The sequence below is a fragment of the Microchirus variegatus genome (genome assembly GCF_963457635.1).
Source record: "Microchirus variegatus genome assembly, chromosome: 22".
Taxonomy (NCBI): domain Eukaryota; kingdom Metazoa; phylum Chordata; class Actinopteri; order Pleuronectiformes; family Soleidae; genus Microchirus; species Microchirus variegatus.
Window position 1 is genome coordinate 8138575 of NC_139823.1, and position 19491 is coordinate 8158065.

Sequence of the window (19491 nt, forward strand, 5' to 3'; positions counted from 1 at the left end):
ATTCTGACAGTGTGGCTATGGGGGTGAAAATGTATGTGCCAAAATGCTAAACATTATGTTAACAGTGAGTAAATGTTTTTTTTTCATTGTTTTCACTGCACTCCATGACATAAAAATGAAAGAAAAGGTTTTTTACATTTCATACACAGTTATTATAGACTCAAATTGAGAAGCCAATGTGAACTCATACTCATTGTTTACTTTCATATTCAGACTGCCAACACAAACACCACGTTGAGTGAGTGGTATTAACACTAGTTTGAAAGCTGTTCCCCGGCTTTATGGATAATAGTAATTCCTTTGTTCATCCGCCTTAAATATATGTTTGGAATCCTGTTTAGCTGAGAGAAATCCACCCGAGTGAATACTTGATGAGACTATGAATTATTTAATACAACATCATTAGATACTCAAAGTATTTAACCCTCAATTGAAAACGTCTGCTTCCTCAGGATCATGTTAATTTTACATTCATGTGTTGATGGGTAATCGTTACTGATGAACCATCCAGGCTGAATTCATGTTCTCTGCGTGCATGCACTTCCACTACTACAGTGTATTCTCACAGTGGACAACCGTATGCAAATCACTGTTAGAGTAAATAACTGTTTCTAGACTTTAGAGAGTCAAGAAATCAGGCATGGTTTGATTTTTTTTTAATGTAATTTCACTTGAGAACCCATAATAATTATTTCAAAAAATAATCTTGTGATATAACATTCCTTGTCCTAATAAATCTAGCTTTTGTATATTTAAGAGTATTGCCATCAATCTCTCGAATTATTGACTAATAAATCAACCTTCTCCTTGCCAAATAGCAATTACTTCTGATGAATATTTGGCATACTGATTTTGGGTAATTTCTTACTGTAGAATAATCTTACAGGGATTAAAAAAACAAAAAAAAAAAAACAGCAGCACTATTGTACGTTTCTACTCGTATTAGTAGGGAGTAAAGTAGAGAGAAAAGTGTTCTGAGATTTTATTAGTGCTGAAGTGGTCTGGATGGAAAATCCTCTCTAGTCCACTTATGCTGCTCTGATTGTATTTTGAGTACTCAGTTTTCAAAATGACATTTTCAAGACCACAGACAAAGTCTTAGGCTACCGTTATGTTTATATAATGTGAAATAAAAGAGCCCAGGTTAGTCTGTAAAGAAAGAAGGATGGCTTATTATTCTGGCTTAAATTATGGAATGCGCTTCAACACACATAAAGTTTCCTGGGTTAAAAAGTAAAAAGTTGTGTTTTTTTTTTCTTCAACCTGAGAAAAGGTCCAGTGTTGTAACTGCTGTTAGTAAAGCAGTTTTTTTTTGTTTTGATTTTGGGGAAAAATGAAATGGTAATAAATACAGATTTGTTTGTTTTCTGTGTTCTCTTCCTCAGCTCGTTTTGCTCCCTACAAACCTGTGGACATCATGCTCAAGCCCTTGTTGTTCGAGGTACCCAGCATCACCACAGACTCTGTGTTCGTGGGCAGAGATTGGCTCTTTCAGCAGCTGGAAGATGCCTTGAAGGCCAGTGAATCCACAGAGAACCAGGGCGTTATAGTGGTGGGCAGTGTGGGTTATGGGAAGACGGCCATTATCTCCCGGCTAGTAGCACTAAGCTGCCACGGAGGACGCATGCGTCAGATCGCCTCCAACAGTCCCAGCGCCTCCCCTAAAAGTAAGAAACTTTTCTTTGGGTGTGAAAACCTTATTAGTTGCAAAATTGGGTCCATCTAAACATGCTGATTATCTGCCTTTTCAAAATCTAATAATGACAAATATAAATCACAATGATATTATCGTCCTGTTTTTGCCAGGTGGTGGAGGACTGGGCACAGAACTTCCTCTCAGTCAGCCCCCACAGCCCACTCCACCTTCCAGTGCCACCAACACACTAAGGACTACTAACAGTTGCCCGGGGACCCCCGAGATGCAGCAGCGCAGGGAGGTGGCGGTTAAACGTCTGGCTGCAAAGGTACGACTACAGCCCCGACCTCAGCATAAAAAAGAAAAACAGAAATATACTGTCTTTATGCATTGAGATCTGTTGTGTGTTATGTGCATGAATTGATGTATTGCATCAATTTTCCTGGACAGTACATGCTGCTTTTCTTTCAGTTCTCCTTGTGTGTGCTTGCCAGTGAAACATTTTACAAAGGTGATGGTGCAGAATTGCTCTCAGTATGTGAGAGACGTGCAGAAACCTGACTCTGTGACTCCACTCCGCTGATTTATGTTTGTTTGTGATTGATGGTTTATTTGTTGGATGTTGGTCCTCTGAAATACGGACGGTATTTGGCAGGCGGTTGAGATTATGAAAGACAGGGGCCACCATTGGTCTTTCAGAGACCTTTAATATAACTGGGTTGTTTGACTTGAGACGCAGTTAGCGAAAGACCCGGCAATGAAAAAATTGTTTTCGTTTTAAAGGTCTGCAGCATCTCGGTACTGTAGTGTGAGTGAGGTTGGAATAAAGGAGACTTTGACCTTTGGTATGTAACATGCCCTTTTAGGTCTCAGTGGAAGCTACTGCATTGTGAGTAATGAAGACGACCGCAGGGACTTTTTTTCTGTACTTTCTCAGAGCTATAAACCACTTAAGCCACAGAAATACAATTTGGTTTTTATCGGGCTAAAAAAATTAATTGTCAACTATTTTTGATTCATCAGTTTCAGGGTTTAATATTACAACAAGTTTTCAGATTTTTCAGCTTCTTAAAATGTGAATATTTTCAATTAAATAATTACACCTGAATCGTTTTGCTTTGTGGACAAACCTTTTTCCACACCATCTTGTGCTATAATGGAGAACAGTACAGAAAGTAATAGTTTATTATTTATAGTGCACAAAGGACCCTACAAGAATGCACGCTATATCTTTCTGTGCCCCTCACTCTTCATGACTGTTTGCATTTCTGGGGTAGATGATACATTCTAGGTAAAGATAAGATGAGATAAGTTGGATACTCCAAATTGACTGTAGGTGTGAGAGTGCTAGTGAATGGTTGAACTGTTGTTTGTCTATATATGTGGCCCTACGATGGACTGGCGAACTGTCCAGTGTGTACCCTGCCTATCACCTTATGTCATCTGAGATTGGCACAGGACCCTCCCGTGGAGGATAAATCAGTAGAAAATGGATGGATGATGCATTCTAGTTTGTTATACTTCTATCAGTGAACACAGGTTGTCGCTGTATCACCTGTCTGAAAGCCTCCTGCTGTCCCCAGGCTTTCTTTTCTTTTCTAATTATTAACTCTATATCTTGCGATTCTGCAAAACTAAAACTGTTGCTGTCATCAATTTTATCATCAGATTTGTTTTTGTATTCAGCATTTTGAAATAATTTCAATGGCAGAAACATCTCCTTTGCCTCCTTATTTTTTAATGCATTAAAAAGGCATTCATCGGTTGGTATTCCTTTGCCTTTCGAATATGAATCTCTTCTCATTGGCTGCTCTATTTCCATTTTATTGTTACAGATCATATGCTGGTATATGCCTTCTTACACCCTCAGGGTTTAACACTTTTTTTTTTTGAGTTCGGATGTCACCTCAGTAGTGAAATGGAGCAAGAGGCAACAATTGTACAACGTCCATGTGTCAGTGGGACTGTTAAAGCCCCTGCGCCAGCCTGAGAGCTGACTGTATACTACTGAGGCTCATCTAAACGTCCAAGACAGCAGCCCTCGAGCCAATTATTGTGTAAATCGTTTCCAACAGGAGCTCTGCTCTTGTGATGTCGGTCGACTGATGCAACACTTTAAAAAAAAAAATCTTTTAATCACTTGATTCAAGTGTGGTCTCACATGGGCACCGAGGCCATTACATCTCATGGTTTATCTCTGCGTTTGTGATTTGCTATTCCGACACATATCTATGAAATATATCTCAACAGTATATTCATTAGTGTGCAAGTCAGTGAAGTAATGCAGGTGCTCTGCAGATTGTTACATCATCTGTAACTTAACCCTCTACACCATGATAACTATCCCTGCATTCTTTTTGGCAGCTGGCCTATTGTAGTCATACAAATAGCAGCTAAATATGAATTACTGCTTTTATGCAAGATTAGGTAATTAAGAAGCTCCCATCAGTTGCCATTTGTGCAAAACATCCACTTTCATTGTCTTGTGTTTGAAATGAATGATTTTTCTTAGGAAAAGACCACAACAAATCTTTTTTCTTTGTTCATAATGCAAATGATTGAACAAATTAAGACATTTTGACAGTTTCATAACAATCACCTCATTAGCCCTTCAGAGACACACTACTTGAGTCTGTGTTTTTTTTTTTTTTTTTTTTGAAAAAGAGATTGCATATATTCTTTGAATTGCAGTCTGCCACCATTATAAGACTGTCAATAGCTGATGAAAGTTTACTGTTTATGTGTCACAGCATCTGTGCTATTTAAGTATATGGCATTTCAGTGTAATTATCAGGCTATATTTCACCCACATCTTAGCCTGAGAACCATTATGGTGGCCCCAATATGGACATGATATCCCCCACCACAGCAGCCCACTTTTGACCAAACCCTAGCTCTGATCATCTACATCAACAGATTTGATTTTAAATCACAGCACATTTTATGGAGCAATAAGCACATAGAGCCAGTGGAGGAAAACGTCACCTGCTGTTTGTAGAAGTGTGTCATCTCCTCCAGGTTGCCCTGTTATTAGAACAGAGTCATACATCCTCAGGGCATCTGTCTTTCCTTCTCCCCTATTCCCATCACTTCCTTTCTTCTTCTAATTCACACTTCCTAGGAGTATTGCAGGGACATCTGAAGCAGTCAATTACATCACCATCCCTTATGTGTGAACATGCATGGATCAGTTTATGTTCTCAACCTAGTTAAAGAAATATGTGTATTTAATGTTGTATATTAAAGCTATACTTACCTCTCTTGCATGTCTCATAGCACTTAGTAAAAACTTGAACATGAGCAACTCCGCCTCCCTCAGGACTTCCGCGACAGAAGACAGACAGATAGCTCGGCCAATTATTTTATTCAGGGTCCGAAAATGTTAATTGGTCATACTTTTATCATAATAATATGAGAATTAAATAATTATGAGTTTCAAAACCTGGTGGGTTGATCTTATGTTTTTGAGTGCTATACGCTTATTAGGAGCAATTTAAGATTGCAAAAGAAAAGTGTAAAAATGCAAGAAAGGTAAGTATAGCTTTAACAGCCACACTCTGTAATGCCTAACTTTTAAATACATATAATTGGCAGTGAGTATTCAAACCATTGTCGAAATAGTAAATCAGCTCCACACAGCTCTCTCTGTATTTCGCAGTATAGCGGTTTTTAGATCTTGGGTTGCCCGGTGACATTCCCGTGCTGCACACAGGACGTGATTTGTTTTATGTCTAGACAGATGGAGGCAACAGAAATATTGTGCTAGTAAATCAAGACAGCTGCAAACAGCTTGGACTACCACAAAGAAGCGCCCATAGAAAGTTTCAGAAGGGAACTCTACAGCTCATATATTCTGGTCATTCAACAGTTTGATAGGATAAACACTTCTTGCTCCCACCTTCCCCGTGCGCAACAGCAACAAAGTTAACCGCAAGTCATGCAGCTGTAATACTGAATTCAATCAGTTAATCAACTAAATGTATGCCTTGAGGATAGTCAATGTCCCCAGGTACACATTTGTTTCATTACTAAAGCCAGAGCCAATTTACACTCCTCTTTTATCACTCCAGCTTGTTTTCAATTCCTAAGTCTGGGGTCACCCCGCACTCATCTGTTCTTCTCCCTCTTTGTGTTCCAGGTGGTGGCATATCACTACTGCCAGGCAGACAACACGTACACTTGCTTGGTACCAGAGTTTGTACATAGCATTGCTGCTCTCCTGTGTAGAGCGCACCAGCTCAGTGCTTACCGGGAGCTGCTGCTCAAAGAGCCCCATCTGCAGAGCATGCTCAGTCTGCGCTCCTGTGTCCAGGACCCAATGGCTGCTTTCCGGAGGGGCGTCCTGGAGCCACTCGCCAACCTTCGGAAAGGTAAAACACATTTGTTTAATATTTGAAGATGTCTTACTCGTTGGTGTGTTGTGTTTACGGAAAGTTTTATCCTCTGTTTATTTTCACAGAGCGCAAGATTCCAGAGGAGGACCACATCATCTTAATAGACGGACTGAACGAGGCAGAGTTTCATAAGCCTGACTATGGCGACACCATCGCCTCCTTCATCACCAAGATCATTGCCAAGTTTCCCTCCTGGCTTAAACTTGTGGTCACTGTCCGGGTAAACTTAATGGTAAGGATGAAATCCATAAAAAGCTTGTATTGTCTTACCAGAAATATGTTTCTGAGACTGAGACAGAACATCTGCTTGGGTTGTAACATGCTGGAATTCTCCCAATGGAATTGTCAAACATAACAATGCCACATGAAAACAGAGCAGCAGACCACAAGTTGAATCTGCTGTCACTTCTTAAAGCTTTTGCTGAGTTGACATCAGACCCAGTAGATTTGTTTCAGTCATGAAAGTTGAAATGTCTTCCTGAACTGCTCCTCCTTTTTTAGTCTCTGCAGTGATTTTGTTTAGCAATTCTAGGAGCTTTCAATAAGGATTTGAAGTATCAATGAATCAAAGCTGCAGGAAAATATCAGTCACTCAGTCACATTGAACAAGACTAGCTTGGTGGCACAAGGTCTGTGGCCTGTGTTGAATTCATCCTCATACAGGCTGAGGCTTTGGTGTTTGTGGCAGATTTTATTTATTTATTCTTGCTGGGATAAAGCATAGAGCCTGAGAGAAATGTGATTTGACTGACATTAATGATCAGACTGTGGCCAAGATGACATTAATGAGCACAATACATGAGTGCACAGGGTGCTTTAAACCCAGTTTAGTGGATTTGTTTTTAGACCTGCAGCTGTGAACCATAACCTTAGAACTTGGTTCATGACACATTTGGATAAATCTGCACATTCGTAGCACTGACATCGTATCCTCAGCTCTTCATCTATTTACATCCTTTAAGCTGGTAGTGGTAATGTGGAAGGATGTTTTTGGTTTGGAGGTCCCAGTTGACTACACACAAAGCAATTTTCTTAAGTCCGTCTGTAAAAGCACTCTAGGTGAGCTCTGATATATACTGTACTGTGGTGTACTGTGCTACAGCAGCTAATGCTGGCGGCATTATGTTTTCACACTGTCTGCCCATCCCATTCTCAGGAACATGATACCCTTGGAACGCCTTGAGGGATATTCACATACTTGAACTTAACCATGAACTGACATGACTGTTGCTTAAAAATCGGAGGTCAATGTAATGATAATTACCTGGATAAGAAAGATGAAGTTTAAATGCAAAAGCTTATAGTTTAACTTCACAATGACATCTTAATGTTATGCACAATAATTGTTCTCTGCTACTTGACTGCTTGGTGGAAGCAAATCAACCACAAGTTGGTAATACTGGCAATCTGGGGTAATTTCTTTCATTACCTCTGAGGTCTCTTGGCAGTTTTTCATTTGTGGATAACCCAACATTAGATTGTAGAAGAAAAAAGACGAGCTGAATTGCACTGATGAGGCCGTGGTAAGCAAGGAAGGAAAAAATATTCTCAGGTTATCACGTAACCTTGTTTGTGCATTGGTGCCATGAAAATGTCATGGTATTGACATTTGCTTGCTGAACCAATATATGTCAGGTTGCAAGCACTTCAACCATCTTGTGGATTATGATCTTTACATTTAATTCATTGAGCGTGTGTGTGTGTGTGTGTGTGTTTGTGTTTGCTTTACCTTGTCACGAGGAGGAAGAAAGTGTGTGTGTTATCTCACTGAGATGATGTTTCTCGAGCCTCAGACGGGCAGTGGATAGGGGGATTAAAGTGCATTGATTTTTCCAGCCCCCAGGACAGAGATTGAAATGTGAGCACAAGCTCAGACCTCTGCTTTCATGCTAGCCCCTTCCCCATCCGTCCATCCGCCCATCCATCTACTGCCTTCCAGTACTCCCTTTCCTTGTGCTGATTTCCTCATAGAAGTATTAGTCTGCTTTAGCCTAATGTGTCAGTTTATTTGCTTTCCCACTGACATTCTAATAACACGGTCCAGAATGTGTTCCTAATTATTCCACTGTGGTAATAAGGGATACAGTTTGTATTTCAGACTAACTCGAAGATTACTTGTTCTGTAGTTTATACATTGTCAGGTATTGAGAACCATTGTAAATTGAGTTCACAGAGTGCTAATTAAGCCTGTCAGTGCCACACAACTCTCTCTGTGTTTCACTGTGTAGCAATGTTTAGAAGTCAAAGGAGGTTTTATGTCAAGACAGATGGAGACAATATTATGCTTCTAAACACAAAGGAGCAATCACACATTTGTTCAGCAGTTTGACTGATACATGCTTCTTGCTCCTGCTCACCCCTGAGCTACTGGACTATACACACAAACGCTCCCTCAGCTCTGATAATATTGTTTGAGTCCTTTTTTTTCTGATGAAGGATGCAGCATACATGTGACCTTTCTGTTTCACAATGGCCAAACAGAAGAAAAATAATAACCACATTTGTTTCTTTTATTTTCTCTAGGAGATCACCAGCCTTCTGCCCTTCTCCAAGATCTCCTTGGATGACTTTTCGGACAACAATGAGATAGGCAATGACCTCAACGCATATATCCAATACCGTATCAATAACAGCAAGGATATCATGAACAATATTAGCCTGAATGGAAAGGCTGACCCTCTCACAGTTGGCAAACTCAGTAGCCACCTGATCTCTCGCAGCCAGGGTTCCTACCTGTATCTCAAACTAACTCTGGACCTGTTTGAGAAAGGCCACCTCGTCATCAAAAGTGCCAGCTACAAAGTTGTTCCAGTCTCATTGGCCGAGCTCTACCAGTTGCAGTGCAATATGAAGTTCATGACCAATTCAGCCTTTGAGCGTTCACTGCCCATTCTTAATGTGGCGCTTGCCTCGCTGCACCCCATGACTGACGAACAGCTGTTTCAGGCCATCAATGCCACCTTCATCCAAGGGGAGCTGCAGTGGGAGGACTTCCAGCAGCGCATGGAGTTGCTCTCTTGCTTCCTCATCAAACGGCGGGACAAGACACGCATGTTCTGCCACCCCTCATTCAGAGAATGGCTGGTGTGGAGAGCTGATGGAGAGAGCACAGACTTCCTCTGTGACCCCAGGTCAGTCCTCTTCTTTGTAAAGGAATACAATGACTCAGTAGCTCTCCCTTTAGGAATGTGAGGGACTATTACAGGCATGACAAATCTGTAGTTTATATTGCATCTTGAAACAGATCTTAATAGAATAAAGATAGCATACACTATATAGTATAGATTAAATAACCAGATGTACAGTATGAGCTTAATATTTACAGCATAAACCAGGATTGCACGTGATATATTGTACTTGGAAGAGTAGTCTAGATGTGGTCTACTGAGAGCAGCAGTAGGGAGGAACGATCTGCTATACCACTGTCTGTCACTGTCACTGAAGGAGCTACCCAGTGCATGGATTGGGAGAGGTTGTCCATCATAGATGATAGCTTTGCTATCGTCCTCCTCTCTCCCACTGCCCCCACTGGGTCAATGGTGCATCCCAGGACTGAGCTGGCTTTTATACAAGTCTTTCCAGTCTCATCCTGTCTGCTGTTGAGATGCCCTGCCCCAGGAGACCACTCCAAAAAGATGGCTGATGCCACTACACAGTCATAGGAGGTCTTAAGGAGCATCCCCTCCTTTCCAAAAGAGAGTGTCTTGGTGTCCTCAGCACATAGAATCTGCTCTGTCCCCTCCGGTTAAGGCCAGCAGCATGGCCAGTCCAGTCCAGTTTATTGTTCAGATGATAACCTATGCACTTAGCGAGATGTCACCGGCTGTAGTTTCCACCAGTTATTTATTTTTCCCTACAATGATCTGGAGGTGGTTCCACAGGCACCAGTCCAGTCCTGTATCAGTTCTCTGTCAATTGTGCACATTTCCATTTTACAATAGTTATAAATGTGTTACTTGAAAATCAGCCCAATTGAGGTGGTAATTTCCCCTTAGGCTTTCAATTCTCTGAATATCCTGAATCAGTTCATATTTCAATCAGAGCAGCTGTTTTGCAGGCAGAGTAAACTGATATGAAGGATATGGTGTAGAGAGTAAATCATAATGTTCTCATGTATAAATGCAACATATCTCAGCTCTGAGTTTATAGAATGTGTGTGTGGAGGTCTTTTCAATCTAATTCCCGTTGAATCTGACTCTAACAATTCTGCCTTGTTAGCCTGCGAAATGTTGCCCAAAGTGTTTAACTTAATGCGTCCTGTCATGTGGATTCTTCAATTCAACTGTGCCCTCCCTGCCTGTTTGTCAGGCTTATCTGCTTTAGAAGTTTTACCTCACTGCAATTACGGAACTCCTTCACCCACATCAGAGGCTTCAGTCATTCGCATTCAATATGAGTCGGATGTTGTTGTTTTCCTTGGAGTTCCTCATCAGTTTCACCTGTGCTCACATAGTGGTGTCTGTAAATGCACCACAAACAAAAGCTCTAGAGTTTGGCACAGCAAATGCACATGCACACAAAAGCGGCCGCATCAAAATGATCAGCAATCATGCACATCCGTTTAATGAAGTTCAGCATTGGTGAGAAATAGTCTGAGTAAAGACAGAAAGGAGAAACCAGGTGTTTTACACTCGTCCCCCTCAGTTAATCATTATTTTACTAGTGTGATTGCTGCATAGCATTTTAGCAGAAATAAACAACTCTTGTCTTTAACTTGTCATTATGATGCTAAAACTGATTGCACAGTGAAGTGGCAACATAAAAACATCACTTTCTGTCTTTATAATGATTCCCCAAAAGCTTTGCTTTCACTATATAATTCTCTTGGTGTCTGTCACACAGTTTTCCTGGAGAAATGACAACTAGACTTACAGAGCAAATGAACAGTTCACTATATGTCATTATTTGTTTGTAGACATGGGTTCTTATTACAACACATTACACCAGTTCTGAGGAGAAATACCTGCTTCCTAACCTCCACCTTGCTTCTGCATTCATGATTGCGTCTTTAATAATACACTTGGAATGGCCAGGGACACAAAATGTGTCTGTGGGCTCTTTAAGATGCGCAACAAAATAATTAATTTCTTGTGTTGTCATCATTATTCTGGTTCACAGCTGATTATTTTCTCTGTTTTTCTCATCCAGGACTGGCCATGCTCTTATGGCTTTCATGTTGTCACGCCAAGAGGGGAAACTGAATCGTCAGCAGACCATGGAGCTGGGACATCACATCCTCAAAGCACACATCTTCAAGGTACAGCTTTTGAACCTACACATGCTCTTTATATATCCACATATAGTCGAAATCCATCCCTTCTTTGAATTTCATGGCGTTGGCTCTCTGTTTAGGTGTTGTTTTAATCCACGGGACGTGACGAAAGATGCTGGCAGCATGTGCAGTTCAGGTTCATTGATCTTATGCATACATTCATATATGTGTTTGTGTGGGTATGTGTGTGTCTACAGGGCCTGAGTAGGAAAACAGGTGTGTCATCCAGTGTGCTGCAGGCTTTGTGGATTAGCTGCAGCGCTGATGGTCTTTCTGCAGCGCTGGCGTCCCTGAGGAACCTGTACACACCCAACGTCAAGGTAAAGATGTCTTCAGCTTCTGGAGTTACTATCAACCATTTATAAAGTGGATCCGGACTAATTAATTAATAAAAAATTTTTTATTATTATTTCAAGAACTTAGGACTGACTTGTTTTAACTTTTGACTAATGTAATTATTATGTAGTACTAAATGAATCACCAACTATTTTGATAATCTAGTGATTTTGATAATAAAAACAATTAAAATTTAATTTTTCTTACATTTTAGGTACATTCAAGAGAATAATTGCCAGATCAATTGATTGTTTTTGCAGCCCTATTAACAATGATTCAAAACATTTAGAAGATAGATTACTTGAAAATAATTATATTTGCAGCCAAGCTCTCTTTCTTAAAAGTTTAAATGTGTTTCCTAAAACTTCTAAATGCTGCAGTTAATAAGCATTATAATGGAAAGTATTAATAGTGACAACAGTAAATGCCCTCCCTGAATGCTTTAGTAATTCCACAAATGAAAGTCATGTTGTGAATTTAAAGAAATGTCACGCTCTGTACATCTGTAAGCTCGGCACAGACTAACTAATGAAAAGCAGCATGAAGAGCCTCACTGGCTCAGACTCATGCATCTTTGTTTTTTGTATGGACAAAGCCAACTGTCATTTTCAGGGAGGGGAAAGAGTTAATGTGAATAAATGATACTCGCATAATTAGCTGCATCCTTGAAAAGGACTGAAAAAGTATGACATCATTTTTTCCTTCACCTCCAAACCTTTCACAATTATGTGATGTTTTATAACTCTATTTCCTCACATTTCCTATGGAATACATTTGTGTGTTTCACATATTCTAATCCATCTTTTCTTTTCAATCTTTCCCCCTTTTTTGAATGTAAAAACACCTGTCTATCTTGCGGTGCTTTCCATTTTCCTTGTTGCTCATATGGTGAGAATCAGAGCATGTCTAGTATGTAGAGTGTAGGGTGTTTGCGTTGTTTGTTATTGTTGAATTATGTTATGAGTGTGTCAGTGAGAAAAACATCATTAAAAAATGTTTGTAGGAGATGGCAAAGTAAATAAGTGATAAAATGTGTTTCCAGGAAGAAGAACATGAGAAGTTATTTTTCTAAAATATATATGTAATTAACAATTTGTTTAACAGGGACACTTGTCCTTGAATACTGTAAGAAGTGATGATTTGTTACTTCTGGATGTTTCATTTATTACCAACCAACATGATATATCATTATGTCGGAATATTTCTATGCTGCAAGACCAATTATGCAACTTATTTTTTTCATCAGGGTTGTGTTCCATCACTCCCTGTCATCTTGTGAGTTACTGTCCTTAATACCACTCGAGGAGACGCCAGTAAACTGACCCCGTTCTGTCCTCTGAGAAAAACAGAGAATTAGCGTTAATTTATTTATCCAACAAATACAACGCGATTTCAAATTTCCTGTGGTCGGATTCTTGTTTGGCTCAGTGCTTGAATTTGACTTAGCATTCATTATTGATTTCTTCATCAAGGATGAGAATAACACTTAATAATTTAATTTGGCGGAGTGTGACCACTCCTGAAGCAGACGGAGATGAAGCATGGGGAAAATGAGATCAATCTTAGATTCTGAGATCTTGGTTCTGCGGTCTAAATTGTTCATTAGCGACGTTATCTGCAAATCCTTGGAAGCCATAAATTGGTAAAGATTACCTCAGGAAATACTCTTACTTTTGCCCATAAAGCTGTGGTGTATCTGTGATGATAATCTGCAAATATGCCTGTGCAGTGATGTACCAATAGTGGCTGACTTTGGGGGCAATGGGATTTACATGGATAAATACAGTGTAATGTTTAATTCAATTAATATTAAAATGCAGCTCGTGTTATCTAGTCCATCACAGGGCTTCCATTGGAAACTGTGTGCAGATACAACAAGAGCACAGATGTTATAATAATACATTGATAACATTGTTCCAACACCAGCTGTCCGTGTTTGCGTTTGAACAATTAGGTGAGCCGTCTGCTGATGCTGGGTGGGGCAAACGTGAATTATCGCACAGAGGTCCTCAACAACGCTCCGGTGCTTTGCGTCCAGTGCCACCTCGGTCACCAGGAAATTGCCTCTCTGCTGCTGGAGTTTGGCGCCAGCGTGGATGTGGTGTCTGAAGCTGGCATGAGCCCGCTCTGCTTTTCAGCTGCTGCGGGACACCTGGGCCTAGTCATGCTGCTCTGCAAGAGGGGGGCCAAGGTAAGGACAATGGTTTGTTTTTAACCACTTTTATAAATAAAGATGGGTTATGAATAATCTACTTAGTCACACAGACTTTACTCAGCCACTTTGATCCGGTAGTTTACTGTTGTTTGAACATGCAGCACATACACCTGAGGTGTTGGGCATGTTTTGTCTGTTTTCCCCCAAAAAACAAGAATCTTGTGTGTGTCTGTTAGGTTGACCATGTGGATAAGAGTGGGCAGTCTGCGCTGGTCCACGCTGCTCTTCGAGGACACCCAGAGATTATCCAGTACCTGCTGGAGCTGGACTGGAGTGCTGAGGGGCAGCAGCAGGACTGCGCTCTGAAGAACAAAGCTCTACAGCAGGCTTTGATCGCAGCCTGCAGCATGGGACACACACAGGTAAAACCCCGGACAAGGTGTTTATATCTTAAAGGTCCAATGTGTAAGATTTCCCTTTCCCAAGTGCGTCAGGGAACTACGGTGGTCCTTGCATACCAGAAGGGATGTCCTTCATCTCCACATTGTTAGTTAAGTTACACACTGGACCTTTGATGAAACTGTAACTGACAAATGCTGACTTTTATTGCCCAGGTGCAGAAAATCCTGTCTATCCTGTGTATTTTCACCCCAAAAAGCTCAGAGATGACTCTAACAACATGAGCACTCATCCTTCTGTAGTGATGATTTAAAAGTTTGAACTGATATTTGGCCTTGTAGGTTTGAAAACAGTATTCCAAAGATCAACTACAGCACAGTGCCTTTAGCTACCCAGGTGCCATTCAGGCTGAAGGTTTGTTTTGGCCTTTTCTTTAGGTGACATAGAAAGACACAACTGGGCCAATCTAAGCTGTTAAGCCACATATGAGGACACTCTGTTAAGAATGAAGTATTAATCAGATTGTTCTCAACTCACCTAACTATACAGTGTTTCAGGGACCAGCAGTAGTGAAGTCTGCTCTGATTAATTGGTAATAATTAGCAAAGGTAGCACTATCTGACCTTCGTGTTTTTGCACGTTTCATAACCTTGTAAAGCTTCATTTGGTATCTCGTGCTGAAACAGCATGTCATTAATCTAAGTTTCTTTTTTTGGCAGGTTGTGAGCAGCTTACTGGCTTTGAGTAATGACCATGCTGTGCAAATTGATGGCCATGACACACTGTGGGGAGAGACAGGTATGTTTTCATCTATCTTCTCTTTTTTTTTTTTGCATTACATGGCTCTCCTGTAATATCACATGCCATTTTAGCATTCTGGGCCACACAGCTGTAATAGCATGCTGCAGTGGGAAGGACTTGTATCTTTCTCTTGCACAGAAATGCTCTCAGCGAAACTGGCTCTTCAAACTTCTCCTGTACTGCACTTTCTGCTAAAAGCATTACTTACTGTGGTCATGTGGGCTTCTACCTCGTGTTTGGTCAACACAGCATTTCCTCAGAAAGTAATTTTCCAGCATGCTGCTGGATTTCAGCTTCACTATCCCTGCGGTGCTTTAGGTTAGATGCTGCCAAGAGTTTGGGCATTTTGAAGTTGCTCCAACATCTGTTGTATGCATTGTTACTCATATTTAGGTATAGAAGGGCTGCTGCTGCTGCTGCCACAAATTTGTTTGAAATCATAGACCAATTTAACTAATATTTACAGTTTGATATTAGTTAAACCCTTTTTCCTGAAAAGGTTTCAGGGACTTCTGGGAAGTTTGCCTTTTGCCTTAATTAAAGCAGCAGTAAGCAACTATTTGACCCTAAAATAGCAGCTTCAAGATGTTGATTTGATGGCTCATTCCCACTCTGCATCTGAAGCTCTGCCCTTGCACAGTGCACATATAGAGAGTGGATTGGAACACTGTGAGAAGTGTGTAACGTCATGGTAGTTGGAGACTACTCAAACTGTCAGTCAGACCAAGCAAGGTCAAAAGTAAAGTGAGTCGATAATCTGTTCAAATGTGTGTCTTTGTTACGGCGTCAGCGTGTCTTGCAAAAGTTGCTTTATAGTGATGATGGAAAGTGAGAGTTTGTGTCTGCCAATGCTGTGGTCAGTGTGGATGTTGTTAATGGCCAAAAAGTCCTTTGAGATTGATTGAGGTAATGGTTCAAACAGGCATATAGAGCAGCAGGGAGCAAGTCTAAAAGCAGGAGGCAGCAGTGGTCAGATGTAACAACACAGTCACATGACAACTGAACAAAGTGGAAGAAAGAAATATGTTGTTTGACAAAACTTCCACAGCTGAATCCACATTTTCAGGATCTTCTGTCACATACTTAAAAAATGATTGTACTTAGTCATTATCAATCACTAATGTGTTTTTTGGTTGTTGGTTTAGGCTACAAATATTTGTGATACATAGACACATGTGTGCGTATTTTTATGGTACTTATTTCTCTTTTGATGTTGAAGATGTTGCCTCTCATCTTCAGTGTGAGTTTTTATACCGAGTTGCTGACAGTGAAGTGATCTTGAGCTATAAATGTTCAAATTGCTGCACAGTGTCTGGTGCTTTTTTTTTTTGCTGCACAATCGTACCAGACTAGATTAAAAAAGAAAGGCAAAAAAAATAATTATCATAACAGTCCAATTGTGTCTGTCTGGGTTGTACGCCAGCAGCATTTGACAGTAAAAGTTTGGTGCTGCAGGAATGTAGGTTAGGCTGTTAGTGGAGAGACTATCCACAGTGTGGCTAGCTGGTGCTTGTGCCATGTTAAAAAAAAAAAAGAAGTATAACCCTGTCACAACGAATCTTCCATTTAAAATATGTCTCTGTGAATCTGCTGTTCTGTTTCCATTTATGTTTTTCTGGTTAAAAAAAAAACGAAACAAAAAAAACATCAGCATATTTCACTTCTCTAAAACTTTGCTTCATAACGCTAAGGCTAGGGTTGTCAACGGTCTCGTATCACACGGTCTGTATTTGAATTAAAATAATAAATGCCCCAATCAGGACAACATGTGTCCTGTTATAAAACTGGTGTGATCTCTGTGCCATTTTTCGGTGTGTGCTGTACACAGGGGGCGGTTAGTGGCTCAGGTGAGGGCGCTGTGCGATAATTGTTGAGAGTGCGGGAGGTCAGAGGTCAGAGGTTGTCTCCCTGTAGATTTGTTTGGCTTTGGCGCGAGCAGGTGCACACGCTGCACAGCTAAACAGAAGTTGGCTGGAGTTTAGTGAACAGATTAGCGCGGTGGAAAACGTGTGAGAACAATGAGGAGCCTGGGACGTCAGCTGCTGGCCCTGCTCTAAAAAAAGAAAAGTCTGTGTTCCTGCATTAAAGAGTGGGACCAAAAGTTTGATTGGGTTACACCCGTTACTGGTGATTCAAGCCACATTTTGTCAGCGTGAATTTAGTTTTAAAGTAATGGGAGTGGTCTCCTGTGTCCATCCCCCTTTAGTTTTACATGACATTTCACTGAAAACATCCTTAAATTTGGTACAAATGTTGACTTGGACTCAAAATTTAAACTCAAGAGATGTTGGTGGTCCAAGGTCAAGGTCATTGTGACCATGATAAACATATTATATGACCCTTCACAGACATGGTTATGTGCTTTGCATGAATTTGGCTCAAGAATGTTTCGATACAATTCTGAATTTGAACTTTATGAAAAATACCCAAGGTCCTTTTTCTTATTCAGAAAAACCAAGGCAGTTATTTGTGTTCAGGCGCCCTGGGGGGGGAAAGGATTCACTTCATCGCAGAACTGCATATAATTAAACCAATATTCAGTTTGTCATTTTTGAATGAGAAGCCACTTCTTCTTTGTGCTTTTTTATCGGTGTGTTGAAGAAATATTCTTCCATCCAGACTATTATTACGCTTGTAAACAAGAGAAAACTTTTCTCTTAAGAGTTTTGCATTAATTTCCATCCTTGGGACGTGGCAGACTGAATTTCAATTTTGTTCAGCGGAGGTGAAGACGCAGTAAAATACGTCTGTGTGCTCTGTATTTAATGCACGTATTCTGTCATCCAACATCTGCTTCATCTCCAGGCCAAACAAGTCTCCCATTTTACAAATCACATCTTAAGCTTCTGCTGCCTTTTAGAAGTTGCCCACAACCTTTTGGAAATTAAATTTTTTCTTTGTCAATTATTGAATTAGACGTCATTGAGTTGTCCATGGATTTCCTCCTGGAGAGAATATTAAGCCCTTAAGCATTTACAATAATTAGCAATAGCTTTCTACAACTGTAACTTTCTGTCTTTAAGTGAACCTTCTCCAGCTTTGTTGGATGAGAGCAGAGTCGAGACTGATATATGTTACTGATAAAATAAGGCAGGAATGTTGAGATGTTGTAGTGTAAAGAAATATGTTTTGGAGATAAGCACAGAGAACTTAAAGATATATGACATTTCTGCATTCAAATATTTTGTGTACTTTCATTCGTCAAAACATTTCCAGCTGTCTTACCAGCCACGGAAATTTAAGATTTCTCCTCAAGGTAATGGACCATTTCATATTTATATTGATCGTCACTCTGTCTCTACTTGAACAGAAACACACTGTAGAACCAAATGAGACAAGACGACAATTCCCCTGGTGGCAGAATTTACGTTCTGTGTCTTTTAGCTTAAAAAACTTAAGAATAAAATGAGTCACCTAAAAAAGGGGGAGTTACCTTTCAGCAGCCAGCACAAAGTGTTCATTGTCTCACAGGACCATCCCAGGTTCTGCTCCCATGGGCACAAACACAGACTAAGTTTAGCCACTTAAGAGTCATTGTACTCCACTGTGCTGCGTTTGAGGATATCCATATTTCGAGCAGATGGAGGGTGGGGTTGTTGTTCGGATCTGCTGAATGTTCATCCAGAAGGATGATGTCAGACAGATATGGAGGCTCAGCAGCTCCTTAAATCTCTGAGGTGAATGTGAGAGCAGGGCTGTTTTGGTTCTTATGGTCTCGCTTGCTGTGTTTGGACAAACAGCGCTCACTTAAAACCGAGCCATCTGCTGCCGTCGTACATCAGCGGCCACTGATTCACTGTAAGCTCCGAGCAAGAATCTCTCTTTGTTTTGTGTGTGTGTGTGCTTAGATACGGCTAGATATAAATTAATACCCCCCCCTCCTTTTATTGTTTATAAACGGATTAGACAGCTATGAAATATAAACAAGGCTGGGTGTTAAACAATTGTTTGATGATGTTGTCTAATGTTTGTCTGACGATGCGTAAAATGACTGAATTCTCATTTTTCTGTTCAAGACGTCAGGAGCTTGAGGCAGGAATTTAATGAGTTTAATAAGCACAGCGTAGTTGGTTGGCTGGAATTTTTTTTAATCTCATTTTCTCTGGGAAAAATAGGAAGGATTCTGTGATTTTCTTATGTATTTATTTTTACATGTGCTTCAAAAGACTCGCTCATGAACAGCACAAGTCTCAGTGTACTGTATACTGTATGTTATCGTTGACTTGTGTTGTTGCTTTAGCTGAGTGGAATATTTCAAATTCCACTCTTATCACCACTTTCCTGTGTGCTTACCTTGTTTATCTGTGTGTGTGTGTGTGTATCCTCTGTTCTCTCCTCTCTTTAGCCTTGACAGCGGCAGCAGGCCGAGGGAAGACGGAGGTGTGCAGTTTCCTGATGGAGCAGGGTGCAGTGGTACAGCAGGTCAACCGGCGGGGGGTGTCTCCGCTTTTCTGTGCCGTCAGACAGGGGCACTGGCAGGTGAGAGAGTGTCCTGGAG

General features: G+C 40.6%; 1 protein-coding gene across 1 annotated transcript in view; it reads left to right on the plus strand.

Annotated features, from left to right (window-relative positions):
* tanc1b (tetratricopeptide repeat, ankyrin repeat and coiled-coil containing 1b) overlaps positions 1-19491 on the plus strand; it is a 59952-nt gene that overhangs the window by 33002 nt on the left and 7459 nt on the right. The window contains exons 7-17 of the mRNA XM_083908483.1: positions 1386-1667; positions 1807-1964; positions 5775-6006; positions 6096-6262; positions 8554-9161; positions 11179-11287; positions 11500-11622; positions 13593-13829; positions 14030-14215; positions 14912-14990; positions 19339-19472. Coding sequence (XP_083764609.1) covers positions 1386-1667; positions 1807-1964; positions 5775-6006; positions 6096-6262; positions 8554-9161; positions 11179-11287; positions 11500-11622; positions 13593-13829; positions 14030-14215; positions 14912-14990; positions 19339-19472 — 2315 coding nt within the window. The remainder of the gene's footprint in view (positions 1-1385; positions 1668-1806; positions 1965-5774; positions 6007-6095; positions 6263-8553; positions 9162-11178; positions 11288-11499; positions 11623-13592; positions 13830-14029; positions 14216-14911; positions 14991-19338; positions 19473-19491) is intronic.